This window comes from Schistosoma haematobium, chromosome 6 (assembly GCF_000699445.3).
Source record: "Schistosoma haematobium chromosome 6, whole genome shotgun sequence".
Lineage (NCBI taxonomy): Eukaryota > Metazoa > Platyhelminthes > Trematoda > Strigeidida > Schistosomatidae > Schistosoma > Schistosoma haematobium.
Genome location: NC_067201.1, coordinates 23,818,431 through 23,843,746, shown reverse-complemented (window position 1 = coordinate 23,843,746; position 25,316 = coordinate 23,818,431). Strand labels below are relative to the sequence as shown.

At 36.8% G+C, this 25,316-nt stretch overlaps 1 protein-coding gene across 1 annotated transcript; it reads right to left on the bottom strand.

The window, feature by feature from the left end:
• On the bottom strand, positions 1-25,316 carry MS3_00008848 (uncharacterized protein). Its single transcript, XM_051217187.1, has 3 exons — positions 24,859-25,316; positions 12,126-12,272; positions 1-2,694 (listed from the first exon to the last, which is right to left on the bottom strand). The coding sequence occupies exons 1-3, from the start codon at positions 25,228-25,230 to the stop codon at positions 2,341-2,343; spliced, it is 873 nt and encodes a 290-aa protein (XP_051065839.1). The 5' UTR covers positions 25,231-25,316; the 3' UTR covers positions 1-2,340.

Below are 25,316 nucleotides of genomic sequence, written 5' to 3'. Positions count from 1 at the left end.
AAGAATCTATTGACATGGTGGCCTACTCAAACTTATTTTCTTTTCACTAGTTAAGATCACGAATCAATTGAGGCTAGGTCATCATGGAGAACCTGGAAGCACTGGATGACCGTTTCATCCTTGTCTGAAAGTATTCAACAGTGTGAATCCAAGACTTAGCTTTGTCTGGTATAAGACAATTATCCCAAGTAGGCAATCTTGTAAGGCTTGTAAAATATAATGAGTTGCTTGAAGCTAGACTTTCTCACTGTTTGGATGCTGACTTGGTGATCTAGAAATTAAGCGTCCATGCACGAGACCGTATTTCCAGGGTTGAATTTCTATGTAAGAGATCATAGATCCACACTCTTGATTGGTTCCATACTAAAACATTTCTAGAGGTTCAGTGCTTCCACGTCTTCAAAAGTGCTTTAACTTAGACCGGTTGATGGTTCAATGAAGTTTCATATTTGTCTAATTCTTAGTGTTGATGGAATTATTTCAATAAGTTTATTATCTCTCCATCAAACACTTTGAAATGTTCAATCAATGTTTCTTCTTGAACTGATAACATCTCTGATATGCAAGGTTTTAGTTTGGAAATCTTTGTTAGCATGTGATTTTGTGGTTTTGATGACTTTTGTGTAAAAATAACTTTAAGCTCAATTGTTTCCCCATACTGATTACCTTCGTGAGGGAATTCTCGGAGTTCTAATGAGAAGCCGTGGCCAGTGGAGCTAATCCATGTCGAGTAGAGACAGGTATCTACCTCAGTACAATGGAAGATGATCGCGCAGTTTTGCGGATTGGTTGAAGTCAGACATTAACACCACTAGGTGCCGGCCAGCTCAGTGGTCTAGAGTTTAACCGTTCGCGTTCCAGACCGTAGGATCTGTACTCGAATCCCGTGAGGTAAAATCGTAGATGCGCAATGCTGAGGAGTTCCACAATAGAATGAAACGGTCATCCAGTGCTTACAGATTTTCAATGGTGGTCTAAGATCAATCAGTTCATGATCTCAATCAAAAACTTAATGATCTCCACAACCCCATACTGATAATTGTCATGTGCTCACCAGTGACTGACTTCATGAGGGAATTCTCTGAGTTGTAGTGAGAAGCTGTGACCAGTAAAGATTCGCATCTATTTACTAACGATTCAACTTGAATAAACAGATCAATGAGGTTGCGAAGGTCGAAACCCATGTCTACCTGACATGGATTAGCTCCACTGGTCACAGCTTCTCACTAGAATTCCAAGAATTCCCTCACGAAGCTAATCACTGGTGAGCACGTTAATACCATTGGATTCCAGTCAGTCCAGTGATCTAGAAGTTCACTGTTCGCATGCAAGACCGATAGGTCCTAGGTCCGAATCTCTCGGAGCGGAATCGTAGATGCGCAATGCTGTGGAACGAAACAACCATCCAGTACCTCCAGGTTTTCAATGATGATCTAACATGAATCATTTCATAATCTCAATCAAAAACTTAATAATCTCTACAACTACATTGATATACTTCTTCCTACTCAAGTTGGATTATTAGTAAAACAGCTACAAATCTTAACAATGATATATATATTAGATTTATAACTTAAGCTGAACATTATGAATGATATACAGGTATAAGTTCCATTGACTATCAATTGACTATCAACTGGCGTGACACTTCTTTCTGTTTTAGGAAAAAATTAGCCCTCAAATACCCGGGTATGGCTGAGAGTAGGGTGGGCCCGCCCTCCCTCTCGAAATACTCTCACACGGCCACGCGTATACAGCCTCTGCCAGAGAAGTCCTACTCATTGCCATCTCGTGGCGGGTGTGCTGTTTACGAAATTGAGAGGACGAAAAGCGAATGTCCCACGCTTTAACTCGATCTCAAACCAATGGTGCACATGAGCTCCAGCATCCTGAGGGTACAAATGGCACACGAACCAATCGTTGGTCACCGGCTACCATAGGAATGCATCTCCTCACGATGCTCAACTGCCTTGTGGATCAAACCTTAAGGTCAAAGGCTTGGGGTGTGGCCCCTAAGAAAACCACCTGCTTCGGTTTGGGCACCCGGGCAGTATCCCAGCCCGCACACAAATCAAATAAGATTTATGTGACGCATATATTATTGGTTTCCCCTTGTACCAATGTTTATGTGTTTAAATAAATAAATAAACAAACTATATTAAATTGTAAAGGAAAATGAACAAATTAATAAAAATATCAATGATCTTTATACATATGGGATCAAATAGATTGTTAAAAGGATCATTTGAAATGCACTTGAATTCAATTTTTGTTTTTCTTTGATCAAAATGATAGTATCCTATAATATAATGTTTAAACTGATAGTTGCCATAGCAACTATCAGTTATTATTATTATTATTATTATTATTATTTTCTAAATGTACTTTTTGATTAACTTCAACAAATTGATGTACACCAAAACGAAATTTACATTTTCCTATTGTTTCTATATAAAATATACGTTGATTTGAATTTACCATTGATTCAGTCCATAAATAAGAATTTTGTTCATGATTATTTTGTTTAAAACGATCAGATTTTAATGATTCTTGTATAATTGTACCTAAATCACCTTCAAGATATTTAATTAATGTATTATCATGTATAGGATCTAAGAATAATATTCGTATTCGTCCATACATTGATGTTTTTAAACGAAAACAACAATTCATTTCTTCTTCTTCAATTTTTACCTAAAATAAACAAAAACAACAAAAACTAATTTCAATTATTGAGATCATCAGTTAGTTGGTGTTGAATCATCATGGAAAAGTTAGAAGCATTGGACGATTGTTTATATTCTATTGTGGGACTCCGCAGCAATGTGTATCCAAAATGCTGCATCGAGAGATTCGAACTCAGGACCTATTGGTTGAGATCATGAGTTAATTGAATTTAGATCATCATGGAAAACCTAGAAGCATTGGAACTCCGCCTGGAGTCCCTCCGGGGGCTACTGCCGGTCTTAAGCCCGGATAAAGGAGGAGGGTTGGGCATGGGGTAAACGACCCCATCCCGTAGAAAACTAACTCGCTAAAAAAAACGCTAACCAGAAAAAAGAAGCACTGGACGATTGTTTTGTCCTATTGTGGAACTTCTCGACAGTGTGTATCAATAATGCCACATTGAGAGATTTGAACCCAGGACCTATTGGTTGAGATAATGAGTTGATGTGAACAGGGAAACAAGAAGCCCTGACAAACTACGAAAGCTTTTCTTCGGGAAGTTATTACATTTTATACAAAGCTTGTAAAACGCTAACATTTATTTTTGTCCTTAATCTATTCTACAGAACATAAGCTTTCGTTCGATACATGATTCATTGCCATACCCTTTTTTGTTTCGAAGCTATTGCAATTTAAACATAATATTTTGCACCCTATTTCCTACGCTAATTCCCGGCTTTGGACACAACTGTATTGTTCCTAGTTATTGTACGTTGTGGTCCGGTTATTCACTTATTTATTCATGTACCTTTTTACACTAATCTGGAATCAGAAGAAATCAGGATATCGGGAATAGATCGAGAAGTGTTCCAGTTATCTTGTCTTCTCTCATTCGTGTGCTTGACAGCCAACCAGTCGATAGAATAGTTTTCTTCTTTCTAACTCACTTCGAATTCACTCGTACTAGCCTCAAGGTTAGGTCGATTAGCCTATCGCGCCAAGTTCTTCATCTGGATTAGATAAGTATCCTCAGCACCAAAGTGGGTAGACGGTCCAAGGACATAACATGACTTAATTGAAGTTGGATCATCATGGAAAACCTAGAAGCATTGGACGATTGTTTATGTTCTATTGTGGGACTCCTCGACAGTGTGTATCCAAAATGCCACATTGAGAGATTCGAACCCAGGATTTATTGGTTGAAATCATGAATCAATTGAAGTTAGATCATTATGGAAAACCTAGAAGCATTGGACGATTGTTTTGTCTTATTGTGAAACTCCTCGGCAGTGTGTATCCATAATACCGCCTCTAGAGATTCAAACCGAGCACCTGTCAGTTTCGCGCGCGAACGCTTAACCTCTAAACTACTGAGCTGGCATCCAATAGTGTTAATATATGACTTCAACTAATCCATGAAATTCAGCAACACATCCACTACTGTCTTCAGTGAGTTACTATCTCATAACAAACCCGGTTGAACTTCAGTGGTCATGGCTTTTCATTTGAACTACAGGAAATTACTATAATACCCACAAGAACCCTTCTGATATGAAGAAAAAAATTAATTAAATTGGACACTAAATGACAAACTCTGATGAACTGTTTTGTACACGAATACGACTTCAAGGTTTAGATAGTGGTTGTCGGAGGTTAATATCATACACACAGTGTTTTTAATGTTTGCATAGTTAATCGTACTAAACACCTTCAATTAACCTTTTTATTCATGTCATAGTTGAAAATTGTTTTTTAATAGGTCCTGAGTTCGAATCCTGCGGTCGGGGTCATAGATGAGTACTGTGGAGGAGTTTTATACTGAGACGAAACAGTTGTCCAGTGCTTCCAGGTTTTCTATGATGGTTTAGCTTCAATTAACTTATGAATTCAAATGATAAGTTACTAAAATCTCAACAAAACCCCCATTGTGATCATTTGAATTTGTTTGTATCATTTGAAGCACTAATGCTTACTAGATTTATGTTTTAGATCCTTCATGTCCAGATGTACTTCATCGAACACGTTCATAGTAGGCAGTTGATGATAAATTCACCTATTTGGAATGAAATCCTTATTAAAAATACACTCTTTTATCCAGCTTTCATCCATTAAATAAACACTAAAAAAATTCATTGATGCTCTCAACTTTGTCGCGAGTATTGTGATTAATCTCCATAAAGAAAACACAATTATTTTTTCTGGTTAGCGTTTTGTTTAGCGAGTTAGTTTCCTACGGGGTGGAGTCGTTAACCCCGCGCCAAACCCCCCTCCTTTATCCGGGTTTCGAACCGGCAGTAGCCCCAGAGGGGCTCCAGGCGGAGAAATCCGGAAGAACCATTGGAAGTGGATAGGATACACATTGAGGAAAGCACCTAACTACGTCACAAGACGAGCACTAATATGGAATCCTCAAGGCCAAAGGAGAAGAAGATTAAAGAACACATCACTTCGAGAAATGGATACAGACATGACAAGAATGAGCAACAACTGGATAGAACTAGAAAAGAAGGCCTAGGACAGAGTGAGTTGGAGAATGCTGGTCGGTGGCCTATATTCCATTTGGAGTAACAGGCGCAAGTAAGTAAGTTAGGAATAATCAACAAGGAAAAGTCAATGATGAGTGATGATTTGTTGAGTCTAACGAGTTAGATAAGGTACATGTACTCATTGATTACATTAATCAATTCCAAAATAAAAACTAAACAATGGGCCCTAAATATGGTAGAACTTCAAATAAAAACAAAATAGTGATCTAGAGCTACTCAGTTTTCAATAAAAATAAGAGTTTGTAGAAATTGTAGTCCCATACTAGGACGAAAATGTCGTTCGATGCCAACAGGTGTTTCATGGTAGTCAAGTATTATTATTATTTATTTGAACATAAAGATATTGGTACAAGAAGGCACCAGATATATATGCACCACAGAAATCTCATCTGATTTGTGTGAGGGCTGTGATACTGTCCGAGTGCCCAAACCGAAACAGGTGGTTTCCTTAGAGGGCCACACTCAAAGCCTTTGACCAGAAGGTCTGATCCACAAGGCAGTTGAGCAACGTAAATAGATACAATCCCATGGTAACTGATGACCAACGATTGGTTCATACCCCATTTGTTCCTTCAGGATACTGGAACCCATGTGCACCATTGGTTTGAAATGAGGGTTTTCCAACTCTTCTAGGTGGACTCCCCGTGTCCACCAACCCTGTTTAAGCTCCTGCCGGATATTTGCTTCTCGTACTCTCAATTTCATGCAGGACACCCTCATCTAGAGGAGGCAGTGAGTAGGACTCTCTTTGCAGAAGCTATATACGCGTGACCACGTGAGAGCATTTCGGAAGGGAGAGCGAACTCTTCCAACTCCCGGCGATATCAGAGCATTTGGGGGCTCATGTTAGTTTAGCTTAGGTCAACTCATGAATCCAATTAATAAATTACTAAAATTTCCAAAAAAACCTTCATTCTGATAATAATCATCATGTGCTCACTATTGATCGGCTTCAAGATGTGCATCGTAGACTTCTAGTGAATAACCGTAACCATAACCATGTAGTAGAGGTTTGTCTTATGTCGAACCTACTATAGTTTATTCTACCTTCTGGACAAACCAATTTATCTATTCTTCTCAAGTTACATTTTGACTTTATTAATTATTGACTTATCAACTTTAACTGTTTTTATGTAAACATATGTGTGTTTACATATCTTATCTTACTCATCATATGCTTGTAACTTATTTTTGTTCGGCTATTAATATCGATTAACGTTCGATTAAAACAAATTGGCTCATAGGTCTTCTCCATTGCGCTTCATTTCGTTTCGCTCTCTTCTCTTCGCTTTGTTACCCTGATCGTTTATCTGAATCAATGATTATATGAAATCCATGTATTTGAAATGTATTCTTTTAATTGACTTATTTGATTGAGTAATTCACCAATGCAAGTTAAGTAGACGAATATAGTCGAAAATTGATGATATGTATATTTCACTAAAACAATCAATCATACGATATCACTGGAGTCAGGGCCACAAAAATCAGTGGAGTTTACCTGTGGCTATTGTAAGGCAGTTACTCACTGAAGACAATGGTGGACGTTCGTGTAATTTCATGGATTGATTGAAGTTAGATATTAACACCATCAGAAGCCGGTTAAGTGGTCTAGAGGTTAAACGTTCGCCCGCGTGACTGAAAGTCCTGGGTTTGAGTCCCACATAAGGGGTCATGGATGCGCACTGCTGAGGAATCCCATGCCATAGAGAAACTGCTATCCAGTGCTTCCAGGTTTCTAACATTGATCGACTCATAAATTCAACTATTAAAAAATGAAAGTGATATCTATCCTTAACCATTATTGATATAAATATCATACTCAATGAACAAGTTAATGATTATTTGTACTTAGCAACATATTAACACAGAGATACAATTGTCGATTCAGATCCCATAATGGTAGATGTAGTAAAAGTATAAGCAGTGTGTTATTTACGTTTACATATGTAAGTACTTAATAACTGGAGATGATTAATTTCATAATAGATGAAGAACATGACCCATATTCATTAGAAATAATGAAGATTGGATGATAAAACATTGAAATCAATGGGACTCTACAGCTGAGAGCAACCACTCATAATCCTAAAAGGAATAGAATCTAGTGTAATGAAGTTTCATTGAAAGTGCTTCATCTTCAAGTGATTGAGTTAACATCCGGTGGTCGACATTTTTAACTTCAGATAACTCTTGATAATGAACAAGTATAGCTGATATTTATTTCAGTTTCGACAGCGGATTCTTTTATATTTCGTCGAGAATAGTGAATGGTAACTATCAGTTTGCATTTATGGACCTATACGATATATATATATATATATATATAAGTTGTATTTTGACCTGTAAACTATTATGATACGATTGACCGTTCTTGAGTTAGGCACAATCTATCAATTACTATCTCCTACATTCAAAGCTACTTTCGGCTAGATCTTTTACAAATGTGTATTTTCCGGTTTACGATACGATGTGGTCTGTTTAGTTTATATATAAACCCAATATGTTTGAAATAAATGATTCATATTGCAGAGGCTGAGATTGGTGTTCTGGACTTAACAAGCAGGCAGGAGTGGGTGAGAAGAAGGACTGATAATGATTTGAGGCTGCTCGTCATTGATCAGGTCGATAAATCACTGTACTCTAATTGGCGGTATCATTATGTCATATAGATTAATAGAGTACAGGGCCACAAGTTATAATAGATCCAACTTACCTCTCTATGTTAGTCACCAGTTAATTACACGACGGTTTGCTGAAACAGGAGTTAGTGAGGATTGATAGATTTTAATCTTAGTAAAATCGTGAATTGATTGAAGTTAGAAATGTTAACTACCATATTTCATCTCACTAATGTGAAGGTTAATTATTATTATTTGAGAAGTTCAAATCTATCCCTTATCAAACTCATTAGGAGCTCATTAGACTCTAAGGAATGTTTTATCCAACTTAGCAGTGAGTAAAACCTTTTCAGAAACATCTTGAAATATGAAGGATCATGTATCAAGTTTCTGATAATGATGTTTACGGAAAGTTTTGGAAGATCAAGGTCACTCAAAAACTCTGAAAGTAAATTTGGATGAGACAATAATTTATGGACAACCTTTGAGTGACGCTAGACTGACCTAGAGAGTGTTCACCTAATAACCAGGACTAAATGAGAGTTATAAACCAGTGTGAGCACTTCGAACTGTGATTAACAGTTGATGGTCAAAGTTATGAATTACATTAAGGGTTTTCATCACGAACTGATATCAGCTATAATGCCAAGACTCTATTTAGCCAAATGGATGAATGATTTTCGTGCCAAAAGCCGAGACCTGTTAACTAATACGTGATAAATTATAGTCTCGCCGAAGGACTTAAAGAAATGAATAAATTGTATCATTCACATTAGAAATTCATTAACTGTGTGAAATCACAAATCAAATGAATAAATATTGTCATCTGTATTCCAAATAACAAGGGCCGACATACTGGAAAGAAGGATACCTCATCAAGATACTAAAGAAAGAAAATCTGAGTAAATGTGAGAACTCAACTACAAAAGCATCACACTACTATCGGTACCAGGAAAGATTTTCGACAGAGTGTTGCTGAGCTGGATGAAAGATTCAGTAGACGATCAACTTCGAGATACATAAACTGGATACCGTGAGGATTGATTCTGTATCGACCAAATCGCGACAGTATAGATCATTGTTGAGCAGTTAATTGAATGGAACTCGTCATCATACTCCAACTTCTTTGACTATGAAAAAGTGTTTTATAATGTGGATAGAACGACCTTATAGGACCTTGTTCGACACTATGGTGTATCCGAGAAGATCGACAACATCATACGGAATTCATATGACGGACCACACTGCAAAGATGTGCATGGAGAACAGCTGACACACACTTCCAAGTGAGGACCGGTTTCAGACAACGTTGCTTACTCTCTCCCTTTCTCTTCCTTCTGGTGGTTGACTAGATTATGAACACCTCAGTATCTAAGGGGAAGCATGGAATAAAATGGGCAGCTTGGATGCAACTAGACGATTTGGACTTCGCAGATCACCTAACTCTTCTATCCCATTCACATCAACAAATACAGGTGACAACAAACAGGGTAGCAGCAGCCTCTGTAGAAGTAGCCCTCAACATACACAAGGGGAAGGGTGGCATCCTCCAATACAACACGGAGAACACCAACCAAATCACATTTGATGGAAAAACTTTGGAAGAGGTGAAGTCGCTCACGTACCTCGGTAATATCATCGTTGAACAATGAGGATCTGATGCGGATGTAATGCTAAGGATCGGGAAAACAAGGTCGACATTTCCACAGTTGAAGAACATGTAGAACTCAAAATAACTGTTAACCAACGCCAAAGTGAGAACCTTTACTATGAACATTAAGATAGTTCTACTGTACGCATCTGAAACTTGAAGAACTGTTACAACCATCATCAAAACAGTACAAGTATTTATAAACAATTGTCTACACAAGATACTCAATGTCCGTTGATCGGACACCATCAGCAACAACCTACCATAGAAGAGAACAAACCAGTCTCTATCTAAAGAGGAAATCAAGACGCCGGAAGATAAGAGGATATCGATTACGGAAATTACCAGACTGAATCATGAAGTAAAATCTAACTTAGAACCTGAAGGGAAAAGAAGAAGGGGTAAACCAAAGAACACATTGGGTCGATAATTGGAAGCATACATGAAAAGGATGAATAACAACTGGAAAGAACTGGGAAAGACTGCCCAGGATAGAGTTAGGCAAACAATGCTGATGGACATCCTATAGTCCTCCAGGAAGGGTAACATGTGTAAGTAAGTATTCCAAATAATAACTACTGAATTCAAAACAATAAATTATTACTGATAAACTGTAAAAATATTCAAATTACAATAGTTACGATCATGAGTCAATTGAAACCAGACAACCATGGAAAACCTGGAAGCATTAAACAGCTGTTTCGTTTTATCGTGGGACTCTTCAGCAGCGCGCGAGATTCGAATTCAGGACCTATGGGTTTCGCACGCGAACGCTTTACCTATAGATCACTGAGTTGGCATCCAATGGTTTTAATGTCTAACTTCAACTAATCCACAAAATTGAGCGACTATCTTACAACTGACCCGGTTAAACTCCAATGGTCACTGCTTCTCGCTAGAACTCCAGGATATACACTTTGAAGCCAATCATTAGTGAGCATATATGGATTAGTATTAGATTAATAGTAAGACCATTATTTCTCTATGATATTGAATGTAGGTCACAAATAAACGATGATTAGTATTGATTCTCACATGCATAAACAAAAGAAATCTATCCGAATATCGATTTTTCGATAAACATTTTTGATTGTACTGACCTTATCTCTATGAAGATACAATAAAATAAACAAAATTGTACTAAACCTTATACAATCCAAATACGGAGGTAGTTTGCACTTAGATTTTTGTTTTGTACAGATTTATCATTTAAGATTATTGTCAGTCATTATGAAAAAAACAGTGAATCTCAAAGTGCATGGAATTAGTCATAAACAATCAGAAATGTTTATCAGTATAGAATTGTGTGGAAATTTTTTCAAGTTTTTGATCGAGATCATAAATCGATCAGTGTTAGACTACTAATAAGAACCTAGAAGCTTTGAATGGACGTGTTGTCCCATTATAGGAATCTTCAGCAATGTGCAATTACGATCCCGCACTCGAAATTAGGACCCAGGACCTCCGATTTTACGCACAAAAGCTTAACCTCTAGAACACTGAGTTGGTCGGCATCCAGTGGTGTTAATGTCAAGCTTCAACCAATCCAAGAAATTACGTGGTCATCTTACATTGTCTGAGGTAGATATCTGTATCTACCTGACTCAGATTACCTCCGCTGGACTCGGCTTCTCACTAGAACTCGGAGAATCACCTCATGAAGCTAGTCACTAGTGAGCATGGGGTTATGGAGATTGTTAAGTTTTTGATTGAGATCATGAACTGATTGATGCTAGAACACCATTGAAAATCTGGAAGCACTGGATGACCGTTTCGTTCTATTGTGGGACTCCTCAGCGGTGTGCATCTACGATCCTACCTCACAGGATTCGAACCCAGGACCTATCGGTCTCGCACTGAGCTAGCCGTCATCCGATAGTGTTAATGTATAACTTCAATTAATCCACGAAACGGCCGTTCAATGCTTTCAAGTTTTCTATGGTGGTCTAGTTTCCATTGACTCATGATCTCAACTTTTAAATCAGTTACCACTTTATAGGGGTCTGTAAAACCACGTTGATGAGTGTCAACTAGCACAAAACTCATAAGCCAAACAGAATTCCTGATCTATTACCCCTAAAAGCCATGTTAGTGAATCTAAACATTTTATGTTAATAAAACCTTAAGGAACATTGGACAATTTTAAATTGTCTATAGGAAGTTTTCAGAAGAAAACTCAGCTAGACCTAGTTTTCATCCTTGTTAATACTCTTCAGTAAGGCGAAACAGTAATCTTTAAGGTACTTTTGTTGTACGTGGAACACTGACTTGTGTTAACCAACAAAAAAGTTTGATGGTAACAGTAGAAGTGTAGTGAACTGAAACTTACATGGGGGGAACCAATTTATTGGTTAATATAAAATTACAGAGTATCTTCTTAAACTACAAAAACTATACACCGACTACTCCATTTGTACATCCTCCCATCAGTTTGTCCTTTACAACCCTCCGATTCTCAATTCCTTTATGTTTCCCTTTCTGTTTTATTCAGTTTAATCTTCTCAACCTTCTTTTGATCGGTGTTACATACTACTTATATCTGTAAATATAAGTAGCATTCACCATGGTAGTAATATTGATTTAGTCGGTAAGAAATAATTCAACATGTATACATGTATATATATAAACAAGCTAACTTACTTCAGCGAAAGCAGAATGTCTTGGTGGTACTGTAATACGTGTATCTACACCCCATGCAAGTTCTTCTTCAGTTGATTGTCTTGTTGATGATCCAATTGAAATTTCATGTTTAAATCCAGCATTTGCTTCCATAATTGAATTAGGTAACTAAAATGATCAAATTAGAAACAGAATGTCAATAAATCTGATCCAGGTATAAAGTTTATTCAAATGAAGTATTTCACATAGATTTTGTCAATACAACTAATGCTATATAATGCATATATAATAATAGAAATAGAATAGGATATCTGTTATGTAATAAATGATACTCACACAATCGGTGCTCATATTGACTTTTATGAGAACATAACATTCAGAAACTAAGTTTGAGTTTTGTCGTTTAAGCTCTTTTGGTTATCAGAAGGGGTTTTGTGGAGATTCTAGAAATTTCACTAGTTTAAATTATGAATCAATTGAAGCTAGACCATCATGGAAAACCTGGAAGCACTGTAGGGCCGTTTCGTCCTAATATGGGACTCCTCAGCAGTGTTCTTACACAATCGCGCCCCCCTGCGAGGTTCGAACCCAGGCCGATGTTGGATGTGTTACTTAATTTTGTGGATATCTTGAAGTTAGACATTATTACTATTGGATGCCAGATCAGTGGTCTAGAGGTTAAGCTTTCAAATGCGAGACTGATAGGTCCTGAGTTCGAATCTCGCGGGGGACGGGATCGTAGATGCGCGTTGCTGAGGAGTCCCGTATTAGGACAAAAATGCCGTCCAATGCTTCCAGGTTTTCCATGGTGGTCTAGCTTCAATTGACTCATGATCTCAACTAGTGTAATAGTTTAATTTATGTCACTTACCAGAATACTTGAGTGCTCTAATTCTGAAGAAAAGTTGAGTCTTAAAAATAAGTCAGTAAATCTTGAGCGATTTTTTTCATTCAGATTTTAAGCGCTGATCTATAATTCAATCAATCTTAGAGCTCTTCTAATGAATTTGTTTCAATAAAAGACAAGGATTAAGGTGAAATGGGTTCATCTTCTCTCAATAATACTTATAATTAGGCTCCATTAATTGATTTATCTCGGCCCTGGTACAGCCGAGAGTGGGAAGAGTCAGCTCTCCATCTCCAAATGCTCTCACATGGACACGTGCATACAACTACTGACAGGGAAGCCCTAATCACTACCTTCTCATGGGGAGGGATGTTGTTCACGAGATTGAAAAGACGAAAAGAGAATGTTCGACGTATTAGCCGGATCGGTGGATACGGAGCATCTACCTAGGAGATTTGAAGAACCCTAGTTCCAAATCAATGGTGCACAAGGGTTCCAAGATCTTGAGGGAACAAATGGCGCATGAACCAATCACTGGCCACCGGCTACCATGGAATTTCATCTCTTGACGTTGCTCCACTTCCTTATAGATCGGACCTTTAGGTCTAAAGCTTCGAGTGTAGCCTCTTAAGGAAACCACCTGCTTCGGTTAAGGCACTCAGGCAGTATTCCAGCTCTTACACAATTTGAATGATTTATGTGGCACATATCTATCTAATAGATGAGTAGACATTCTCAAGGTCACGTTAGTGTCGTTCAAAGGTCGTTCACAGAATGATAATTTTATCGTTTATTATCATAATACTCATGTATTTTGATTTGACAATAGAATGATTCATTTTAATTATTAAAACAAAATAGAATTGATGTATTTGATAAAATGTATTTTGTTCATTTGTTTACTCAGAAAAAAAAACTCATCATTTCAAAGTCTAATTTATTTACAATTGAATAAATGAATACGTTTTATGAATTGATTAAAGTTAAACAGATCATCATAGAAAAAAAAACATGGAAGTGGTCATTTCGTTCTTGTATGTACTTACTAGTGACTGACTTCATAAGGTATTTCCTGAAGTTCTAGTGAGTAGTCTTGTGTGTTATAGAGGCAGTTAATCAATAAAGACAATGATTGACGATCGTGTAATATCGTGGATGAGTTGAAGTTAGACATTAACACTGAAAGTCCTGGGTTCGTATCCTGTGTGTGGGGTCTTGAGAGTACACTGTTGAGAAATCCCATACTATGACGAAACCGCCATAGAATACTCTCAGGTGACCGAAGGTCCTGGGTTTGAGTCCCACATGTGGAGTCGTGGATTCTCACTGCTGAGGAGTCCCACAACAAGACGAAACGGCCATATCATGCTCTCAGGTGACCGAAGCTCCGAGGTTTGAGTCCCATATGCGCAGTCGTGGAGTTTCACACTAGGACGAGGCAGTCATCCAGTGCTTCTAGGTTGTCTATGGCACTCTAGCTTTAACCGACTCATGAATTCAACTATTATAAATGATTACAATCTTCATAAAACCGCCATTCTGATAAGATAAATCATTGCATAAATATTATACTCAATCGATACTTCGAAAAGGGTAGACATTAAATTGTTTTAATTAACCTTCTGTCATAAAATACATCTCATTATTTATTTATTTATTTATCTATCTATCCATCCATATCCATATCCATTTATAATACCTCTGTAGTTCACTATGACAACGGATAAGCACAAAGAGATTAAGTCTTCTGTCCGTTACTATAGTTACGTCAACTGTTCTCATTTGCATAAAATCAATCTTTATTGATTAGTAAAATTTTGTTTTTTTCTAAATTTGGATTTTCAAACGATTAAAGTCATTATGTAAGACAAACAATATAATCCATATTATGTATGTATATGAACCAGTGAATGTCACAAGGCAAGCCTTCATTTGGAATCCTCAAGGCTAAAGGAGAAATAGGAAACCAGGAAGTTTAAAGAACTGAATACGCTGAGAAATGTAGAGAGAGAGCGAGAGATAGAGACATGAGAAGAATGAACAACATTTGGATAGAACTAGAAAAGAAAGCTCAGGATAGAGTGGGTTGAAGAATGCTGGTCACCTAGTGACTGACTGGATTATGAAGCTGTCAACATCTGAGGGGAAGCATGGGATACAGTGGACAACTAGGATGCAACTGGATGATCTACACCTTGCAGTTGATCTGGCTCTTCTATCACACACGCAATAATAAATGCAGGAGAAGACGACTAGTGTAGCATCAGCCTCAGCAGAACTAGGTCTCAATTTAAACAAAAGGAAAAGCAAGATTCTCCAACACAACACAGCATGCACCAATCCAATCACACTTGACAGAGAAGATTTGGAAGATATAAAAACCTCTACATATATGGGCAGTATCATTGATGTACACAGTGGATCTGATGCAGATGTGAAGGCGCGGATTGGCAAAGCAAGAGCAGCACATTTACAACTGAAGAACATCTGGAACTCAAAACAACTGTCTGTCAACCAACACCAAAGTCAGGATTTTCAATACAAATGTCAATACAGTTCTACTGTATAGGCAGAAACTTGGACAACAACGAAAGCTATCATCCAGAAGATACAGGTGTTTATTAGCAGCTGTCTACGCAAAATACTTCAGATACGTTGGCCAGACATTATCAGCAACAACCCACTGTGGGAGAGAACAAACGAGATTCCAACAGAGGAAGAAATCAGGAAGAAGTCCTGGAAGTGGACAGGACACATATTGAGGAAAACACCCAACTGCCTCACAATGCAAGCCCTCGCTTGTAATCTTGAAGGCCAAAGGAGAATAGGAAGATCAAAGAACACATTACTTCGAGAAATGGAGACAGAAATGAGAAGATTGAACAAAAATTGGATAGAACTAAAAAGGAAGGCCCAAGACAGAATGATTTGGAGAATTGTGGTCGGTAGCCTATGCTCTATTTGGAGTAACAGCCGTAAGTAAGTAAGTGAGTATGCATTAATGCTGAATTCACACCGATTGAGACTCCTGAACTATATCAATAACAAATGTGTATTGCTATACTCTCAAACTATTCATTTAAAGTTAATAAAAGTTCATAGTCGTTCAATCTTTGTTTCAATTCATTTGGCATACTTGACATATTTCTCAAGCTTATGGAATAAGATTTTTCAGATAATTTCGATCGTAGAAACTACGAACAACATTATTTCCATTTAAACAGTCAACTAACGTAAATACTGTTTATCTTAGCGATTGGATAGTCAGTGAAATCTAGGTAAGACTGAAAATTTATCGCTTCATTATGAATAATACCTTGTTAGCAACACTCATGAGAACAAACCAGATCCCAGCGGAGAAAGAAATCAGGAAGAAGCAATGGAAGTGCATAGGACACACATTGAGGAAAGCACCTAACTGTGTCACAGGGCAAGCCCTCATATGGAATCCTCAAGGCCAAAGGAAAAGAGGAAGACCAAAGAACACATTACGCCGAGAAATGCAGATAGACATGAGAAGAATGAACAAGAGTTGGATGGAACTAGAAAAGAAGGCCCAGGACAGAGTGAGTTGGAGAATGCTGGTCGGCGGCCTTTGCTCCATTGGGAGTAATTGGCAGAAGTAAGTAAGTAAGTAAGTAAGTAACCAACACTCATACACCAATCATACAAAGAATGTCAATCAATAACTTTAATACACTTAATAAGTACTATACGTTTGAATTTAAATTCATCAGTTCATCATTTATACTTCATTCATCATTCAATCAGCGTCAATCATAATAATTCCAACATGTTAGAACGATGTAAGTTATGACTTTGTGGAGATCACAGTATTTTTTTGTAGGATTTAAAAAGTGAACTGATGTTTGATTACCATTGAAAACATAGAAACAGTGAAGGTCTCTTTCTCTTTCATATGGAACTCAACAGAAATAAAGATCTACGACACCATATCTGGGAATCGAACTCAGGACCACTGAGCTCGCGTTCAAACGGTGGTAATGTCTAACTTTAACCAATTCGATAAACTGCTTAAACATTACCGTTTGGATAACTATCTAACATATTCAACAAGATTAGGTCGTGAATAAGCGCTACTGAATAGTTTCAAACTAGTAGAAAATATCCGTTCAGTACCTCCAGGTTTCTAATGATGATCAAACTAACATCGATTCGTGATTATGTAAAAACATAAGCACGTAAAGGAAAAAACGCTGAGCAAACCTTTTTTCCCTTCTTTACATTTGTTCCATAAATCATTGATCTAAGTTGTTCTTTTTAAAGTATACACTAATAGACAAAACAATCTTAATCTTATTTCATAATGACGTAATCAACTCCATTTCATCAATGTCAAGCTTCTAAAAAACAACATTCTGCTTTAAAATGACTCAAAAAAACCCAGAGACTATCAAGACTCAATAGGTACATGGATACTGGGGTGATTTTTGAAGTGAACGGTGCTGAGTTCGAGTCCCAGAATGAACATCAACTCTGAGATACAGGTACATCCAGATGAGGAGTCCGAAATAGGATGAAACACGTATCAAACTGGATTTCACTACTAGCCACTATCCATCTTTGTTAATTAAACTTTGATTTTAGTTAAAACAACCAATGAGAAACAGAAAGATTTCAATTTGAAAATACATTTTGATTTTCAACTGTCATTTAGCCAAAGTCCAATTAAGTAGTAAACTATTCATCGACTGTAATGTTTCTATAAAAGAAACCTTCTGTATAAAGAAATTAATCAATACATTGTTAGACATCTAAGAAATTATTATCAGAAGGGGTTTTTGTGAATATTATAGTAACTTTTAATAGTTGAGAACATGAGTCGATTGAAGCTCAACTACTGCTGACGAAAACTTGGAAGCGTTGGACAGCTGTTTCGTCCCATTATGGGTCTTATGGCAGTCTAGCTTACATTGATTCATGATCTCAACCATTAAAATTACTATAATATCCACAAAAAACTCCTTCTTATTTTAATCAACATATGCTCACTGATGATTGGCTTCAAGAAGTATTTCCTAGAGTTCTAGTGAGAAGCAGTGACCAATGGAGTTCAACTAGATCAGTTGTGAGATAGTAACTCACTGAACACAATGCTGGATGTGTCTCTCAACTTCATGGATTAATCAAAGTTATACATTAACATCACTGAATGCCAACTCAATGATCTATAGGTTAAGCATACGCGCGTAAGACCAATAGGTCTTAGATTCGAATCTCGTGAGGTAAACTCGTGAATCCACACTAGTGAGGAGTCCACCACTCAGACAAAACGATTATCCAATGCTTCTAGATTTTTCCATTATGATCTAATTTCAATGAATTCATGATCTTAACTATTAAAAATCTGTAAAAGTATCCAATTAAGTTACATGAATAAAATACCCACCATATTTTCTTAATCATTACATACAAACAAATCCAACGGAAACATTTTCTGATTGGTTTGTATGATCAGAAAAAGGGAAAACTAATTTGTATTTATGAATAAAGAATGAAAAGTGGATTGATAATTGAATAGATAGATTTCTATGTTAGAAAATAGGGTATCATTATAACCATGTAAGAGATTAATTGATATTGACTATGATAATGATTGGGTTAAGATTAGATTTACCTACCTTTCAATGAAATAGAATTTATATAATGAAATGAATACTTGATATATATGTATATCAAAGGTATCAATTGAGAAAATGGATAAAGAATGATTATAAGAAATGATGTATAGTGATTAGTAATGGAATGGAGTTTGTTAAGTGTTTCGTCTTATTTAGGACTCATCAGCTGGATGTACCTGAATCACAGAGTTGATGTTTACTCTGAGATTGTGTGATTTAAGATAATATCGAGACAGTTTACATAGGATGCAAATATGTCAATAAGAGAGAGACTGATCAATTACAATCTTAAATAACAATGGAAAGATACAAGTAAACAATACTAAGTGAATTAAACTTCACCTCATTACACAAGCAAGTGGCTATCAAGACTCAGTGGATAACGCGATGGCGTTTGAAACGAACGGTACTGGGTTCGAGTCCCAGAGTGAACATGAACTCTGAGATGCAGGTATATCCAGCTGAGGAGTCCTAAATAGAATGAAACATGTGTCAAACTGGATTCCACGGCCAACCACTATTCATGTATATTTATAAAGCTTGTGACATAGGGCAATATCGAGGCGATATACACCGGATGTATATATTCCAATAAGATAGAAACTGATCAATTACAATCCTAAACAAATGGTTTTACAGATTTCAGAATTCATGAATATTCCATATAGTATAGACTAGAAATGAACAAATTCCAGTTAACAAGATCATTTGGAATTATGTATCAACATGGTCATCATGAAGATGATTATAAATTACTGTAGGGGAAATATTACACTTTACATTAAAACACTTTTGAATATAAGCCATATTTGAACATGATAGAAGTATGATGCTTAAGTAGCTTAGGAAACTTAACTAAGGCTACTCATTTACATAAGGTATGCAAACTGTTTCCATAGATTCTACTCATGAAAACACATTATTGATACTCTTGGGGTTGCGGTCCGCGTGACGATCGTAACCAATGGTTAGAGACTCTTGGTGACATGGCTCAGAATCGATCACAATGGCGTTGGTGAATACACCTTCTGTCTTCCTTTAAACTAAGAGATTAAAATCGCTTTATATCTTTCTTTCTACGAACTAATTCTCCCTTCCTGTACTATATCATTATTGCAATCTTTCTTTCATATATTACCACCCCTGAATTAACTACTTTTATGAATCTGGTGTCCATCTTGTTGTGGTAATGAGGTATGGCAACTTGGACCGATGCATATATGTGCCCAGTCCCACGTTGTAGCCGACTGACTGACTGACTCAATGAATTTATATTACAATTCTGTGTTGATGGAGCTAAAACAGAAGTAGTTTATCATGATTTTTAGATGAAATCAATAATCAGATCTGTGTTATAACGATCGGTTTTCCATGTTTACACAAATGGGATGTTTATTTGCCTTAGATGAATACCTACATTAGATTCCTTTTCAGTGTTTATTCTACAGGACTTCAACACAACTCAGATGATCAAGAACACGTGATTAACCTGACTAGAACGTGAATATATTTCCACACCAAAACCCGACGCAATCCAAAAAGCAATCAACAATCAATGATAATAATAATAATAAGGATAGGAGAATATAGAGCTTATCTAATACCTGTCAAACTATCTACAAGTTTAACTCAGCAAAACAACCAATCATTACTGGAAATCAAAAACAACTTGGATGAACACTTTTGGAATGTAAAATTTAATGGATCCTATTTGATATGAATAGAGAAAAAATGAACTCAGAGCTTTCAACCTAAATGTCTGATCCACGATGCAGTGGATAAACGTCAGTAGATGCAGTCCCATTGCAGTCGGTGACCAACAAATAGTTCATACGCTATTTGTTCCTTCAGGATACTGAGGCTCATGTGCACTATTGGTTTGGAATGAAGTTTTTCCGACTTCTTCTAGATGAACCCTTCGTATCCATCAACATTCACTTTTCCTCCTCTCAATTTCGTAAACAACACCTTCAGTGCGGGAAAGCATTGAATAGGACTTCCCTGTCAGTGGCTGTATGCATGTGAACATGTGAGAACATTTCAAGATGGAGATCTGACTCTCCCTACCCTCGACCATTCCAAGGCATTCGGAAGCAGATAATCACATATTACAAACAAAATGATTTGTGGTTACAATTTACTAATGAAAATCTGTACATATTTGTACTCAACTCAGTGATAAATTGATGACTGTATACCAATGATGTTTCGTACATGTAATCCACTTGACTTTTTTTATCTGAATGTTCAATGTAAAGCCTTCTGATACCCAAAACATTGTTTTATTGTATGCATTCATCAATCATACATTAATATTACGATATGATACACTCCCATTTTCGTAAAAATGGGTTACTAAGCGTTATAACAGTCGAAGTTTCCTCGTCTGAAATGATCTTGAGAACGAGTCGCACATTATATCAAGATGTAAACACCGCAATTTACACCACTACTCATTTGACATGACCAAGATACTGAAGTATGCAGCGATAGACCACACACTCCGAAATGTGCTTTGAATCAAAATACACTTTCATGCCCTGTTTCACTGAATATGCAAAGAAACAATTCAAGGAAGAGCCGGTATCGAAGGATCAAAAAGCGATGTCGCTATGAATGCTTGGCTACCACAAGCCAGTTATAACAATAAGCTTTTAAATTACAAAATAATCGAGTCTCTGATAAACAATCCGTGTAGATATGCGTGTATGTGTAACTTTTGTACACCAAACATATTGACTAGAAAACAATAATAAGAAAACGGATTGAATAATGATTCCTAGTTTTAAACTCTTCTCTAGTTCCTGACAATGTTTGAAAGATAAAATACTTAGAAAAGGAATAAATTTTCTTCCCTGAGAGTAACATATAGGATCTAATTAATCTTATATACTTGAAGTATTCTTTCGAGTTGTTTTCAGTTTATTATTCTATACACTTAATTCTCTTTAATATTAAGGGGTGAAGTAGTAAAAACAAGTTCAATAGATCTTATCCTAGAAGACATATTCATGGTTCAACTTGAAAAGATTAAACATAAAGATGGGATTGATGAAATGGTGTATAATGGGAACTATATTGAAGATCGTTTTATTTTATAGAATGATCGAACTACATGGCCCACAAATGTCGTAGTACGATCGAGAGTCAGGAGTGGCAGCTCTTTCTCTCCAAACGATCTCACATGGCCATGTGTATACAACCGCTACCAGAGAAATCCTACTCACTGCCTTCTCGCACCAAGGGTGTTGTTTGTGAAGTTGAGAGGACGAAAAGCGAATGTTCGACGCCTTAACCGCGTTGGTGAATATAGAGGATCCACCTAGGGGAGTTGGAATACCCTCATTACAAACCAATGGTGCACATGGGCTCCACGATCCTGAAGGAACAAACAGCGTATGAGCCAATCTTTGGTCACCGCCTACCATGGGACTATATCTCCTGACGTTGTTCCACTGCCTTGTGGATCAGACCTTTAGGTCAAAGGCTCCGAGTGTGGCCCATTAAGAAAACCACCTGTTTTTAGTTTGGGCACCCGGGCAGTATCACAGCCCATACACAAATCAAGTGACTTGTTTGGTGCATATGTATTTGGTGCCACTTCGTACCAATATTTATTTGTTCAAATATATATGGAAAACTGAAAACAAAACGCCTAGAGAATATACAACAGACAAGAAACCTATTTTCATTCAACTTAGATGACATTGTTGAAGTTACAGTAAACAGATGATTAAAAACTGATTATCTTATACGAAACATTTTGTTCTTTACTCTAGTCAAAGACTAATCGGTAACCCTTTCATGTTACCGTCAACTGTGTATATAAATTATTATATACCTTTCGAAGCAAATGAATCGCTAGAACAGTAAATATGGGCTACGTTCGTTTTGAAGAACATATCCCAAAAATGTTTCAGTTCATTAGGAAATATTGGCTTTTAGCTATATTGTTGTTAAACAACAGATTGATAGACTGAATTGTTTCAAGATTATCAATCAATAGTTGAATTTCATTCTTCTCAAATTCATGGAAGGCATGGCTACCAAATACTTTAAAGCCCAATTTATGTATCCTAAAAGAAAACTGACAAATCTTTCCTTATAATGGTAACCTACTTACGCCTGTAACTCCTCGTGAAGAGGAGCATAGGCCGCTCAATAACGTTCTCCATCCAACACTGTCCTAGGCAATCCTTTACAACTCCTTCAAATTCTTATTCATCCTTTTCATATCTACTTCTATTTCCCGACGTATTATGTTCTTCCGCCTTCCTCCTTTCCACTTCCCTTCACGATTCCAAGTTAGCACCTATCTTATGATGCAGTTTCATGATTTCCGAAATGTATGTCTCATTCACTTCCAACGTTCATTTATAATTTCCTCGTCAACTAGAAGCTAGTTTGTTCTGTCCCACAGTAAGCTGTTGCTGATGGTATCCGGCCATTGGATGTTGAGTACCTTGTGTAGACAACTATTTTTTAAATACTTGTACCATCTTGATGATGGTTTACAGGTACTTCTATTTTTCTTGACTCGAAGCAAAGAACATATGAAACATAAAACAACTGTCTGTCAATCAATATCAAAGTGAGAATCTTCAATACGAAAGTTAAAATAGTCGTAATGCACGGAACTGAGATTTGAAAAACTACTACAATCATCATCAAAACAATACAAGTATTTATAAACAATTGCCTACACAAGATAACATCAGCAACAACCTACTGTAGCTGAGGAAAAACCAGTTTCCATCTGAAGAAAAAATTAGGAAAAAACACTGGAGGTGGATAGGACATATGTTAAACAAATCATCAAAGTGCATCACGAGACAAGTGCTAACTTGGAATCTTGAATAGAAAGATCAAAGAGCACATTGCGTCAAGAACAGGAACCAGACATCACAAGGATAAATACCAACTAGAAACAACAGGAAAGGATTGTGTAAGACAAAGTTGGATAAAGAATACTAGTGAGCGACTCATACTCCACCACAAGGGTTAACAGGCCTAAGTAAGCATAATATTCTGGATCTGATACAGACATGAAAGCAAGGATTAGTAAAGGAAGGACAGAATTCCTACAATCAAAACAACAGTCTATCAACTAATATCAAAGTCACAACAACTGTCTACACATGATACTCAAAGTCCGTTGACCGAATACCATCATCAACAGACTATTGTAGGAGAGAACAAATCAGTTTCCATCTGAAGAACAAATTAGAAAAAGACACTGGAGGTCAATAGGACATACATTTAGCAAATTATCAAACTGTATCATAAGACAAATGCTAACTTGAAATCCTGAAAGGGAAGATCAAAAAACACACTACGTCAAGTATTGAAATCAGACATGAAGAGAACTGGAAAGGATTGCTCAAGACATAGTTGGATAAAGAATACGGATGGTTGGTCTATACTTCTACACGAGGGTTAACAGTCCTAAGTAAGTAAGTAAGTAAGTAAGTAAGTAAGTAAGTAAGTAAGTAAGTAAGTAAGTAAGTAAGTAAGTAAGTAAGTAAGTAAGTAAGTAAGTAAGTGAGTAAGTGAAGTAAGTGAGTTAGTGAGTGAGTGAGTGAGTGAGTGAGTGAGTGGAGTGAGTGAGTGAGTGAGGTGAGTGAGTGAGTGAGTGAGGTGAGTGAGTGAGTGAGTGAGTGAGTGAGTGAGTGAGTGAGTGGAGTGAGTGAGTGAGTGAGTGAGTGAGTGAGTGAGTGAGTGGTGAGTGAGTGGGTGAGTGAGTGAGTGAGGTGAGTGGGTGGTGAGTGGTGAGTGAGTGAGTAGTGAGTGGTGAGTGAGTGAGTGAGTGAGTGAGTGAGTGAGTGAGTGAGTGAGTGAGTGAGTGAGTGAGTGAGTGAGTGGTGAGTGAGGTGAGTGAGTGAGTGAGTGAGTGAGTGAGTGAGTGAGTGAGTGAAGTGTGAGTGAGTGAGTGAGTGAGTGAGTGAGTGAGTGAGTGAGTGAGTGAGTGAGTGAGTGAGTGAGTGAGGTGAGTGAGTGAGTGAGTGAGTGAAGTGAAGTAAGTAAGTAAGTAAGTAAGTAAGTAAGTAAGTAAGTAAGTAAGTAAGTAAGTAAGTAAGTAAGTAAGTAAGTAAGTAAGTAAGTAAGGAAGGAAGGAAGGAAGGAAGGAGAGAAAGAAGGAAGAAAGGAGAGAAGGAAGGAAGGAAGGAAGGAAGGAGAGAAAGAAGGAAGAAAGGAGAGAAGGAAGGAAGGAAGGTAGCGAATTGCTTCTTTTTCTTTAAATATGAGTATAAACAGTATCACTTACCGCTAATTTCAATGATAATTCTTTTGTTATTATCACACCTTTTTGTATTTCAATTTCAATGATTGATCGAGTACAACGTTCTGTATGAAAATTATATTCTTGTTCCGAGTCTGTATTATTTTTAAATGTTGTAGAGAATAATATATTGGATTTAGGTAATTTTATTCGATTATTATCATAATATTCTGGTTTCTCATTATTCACATGTATATCATCCCATAGAATACGTAATATTAATTCAATTGGATCATATTTCTTTTGATCTTTTGTTGCTGTTAAATGATACATATTAATTGCCCATAATTTTAATTGATTTGTTATATCAAATAATTCAGTTTCTTTCATTTGTTTCAATGGTATCGATCTATTCATAATGAGATCTATGAATGAGTTTTGATCCAGATCAAATAATTCAATATGAACATGATCATTATTATGATTAATTCATTTATTGTTCC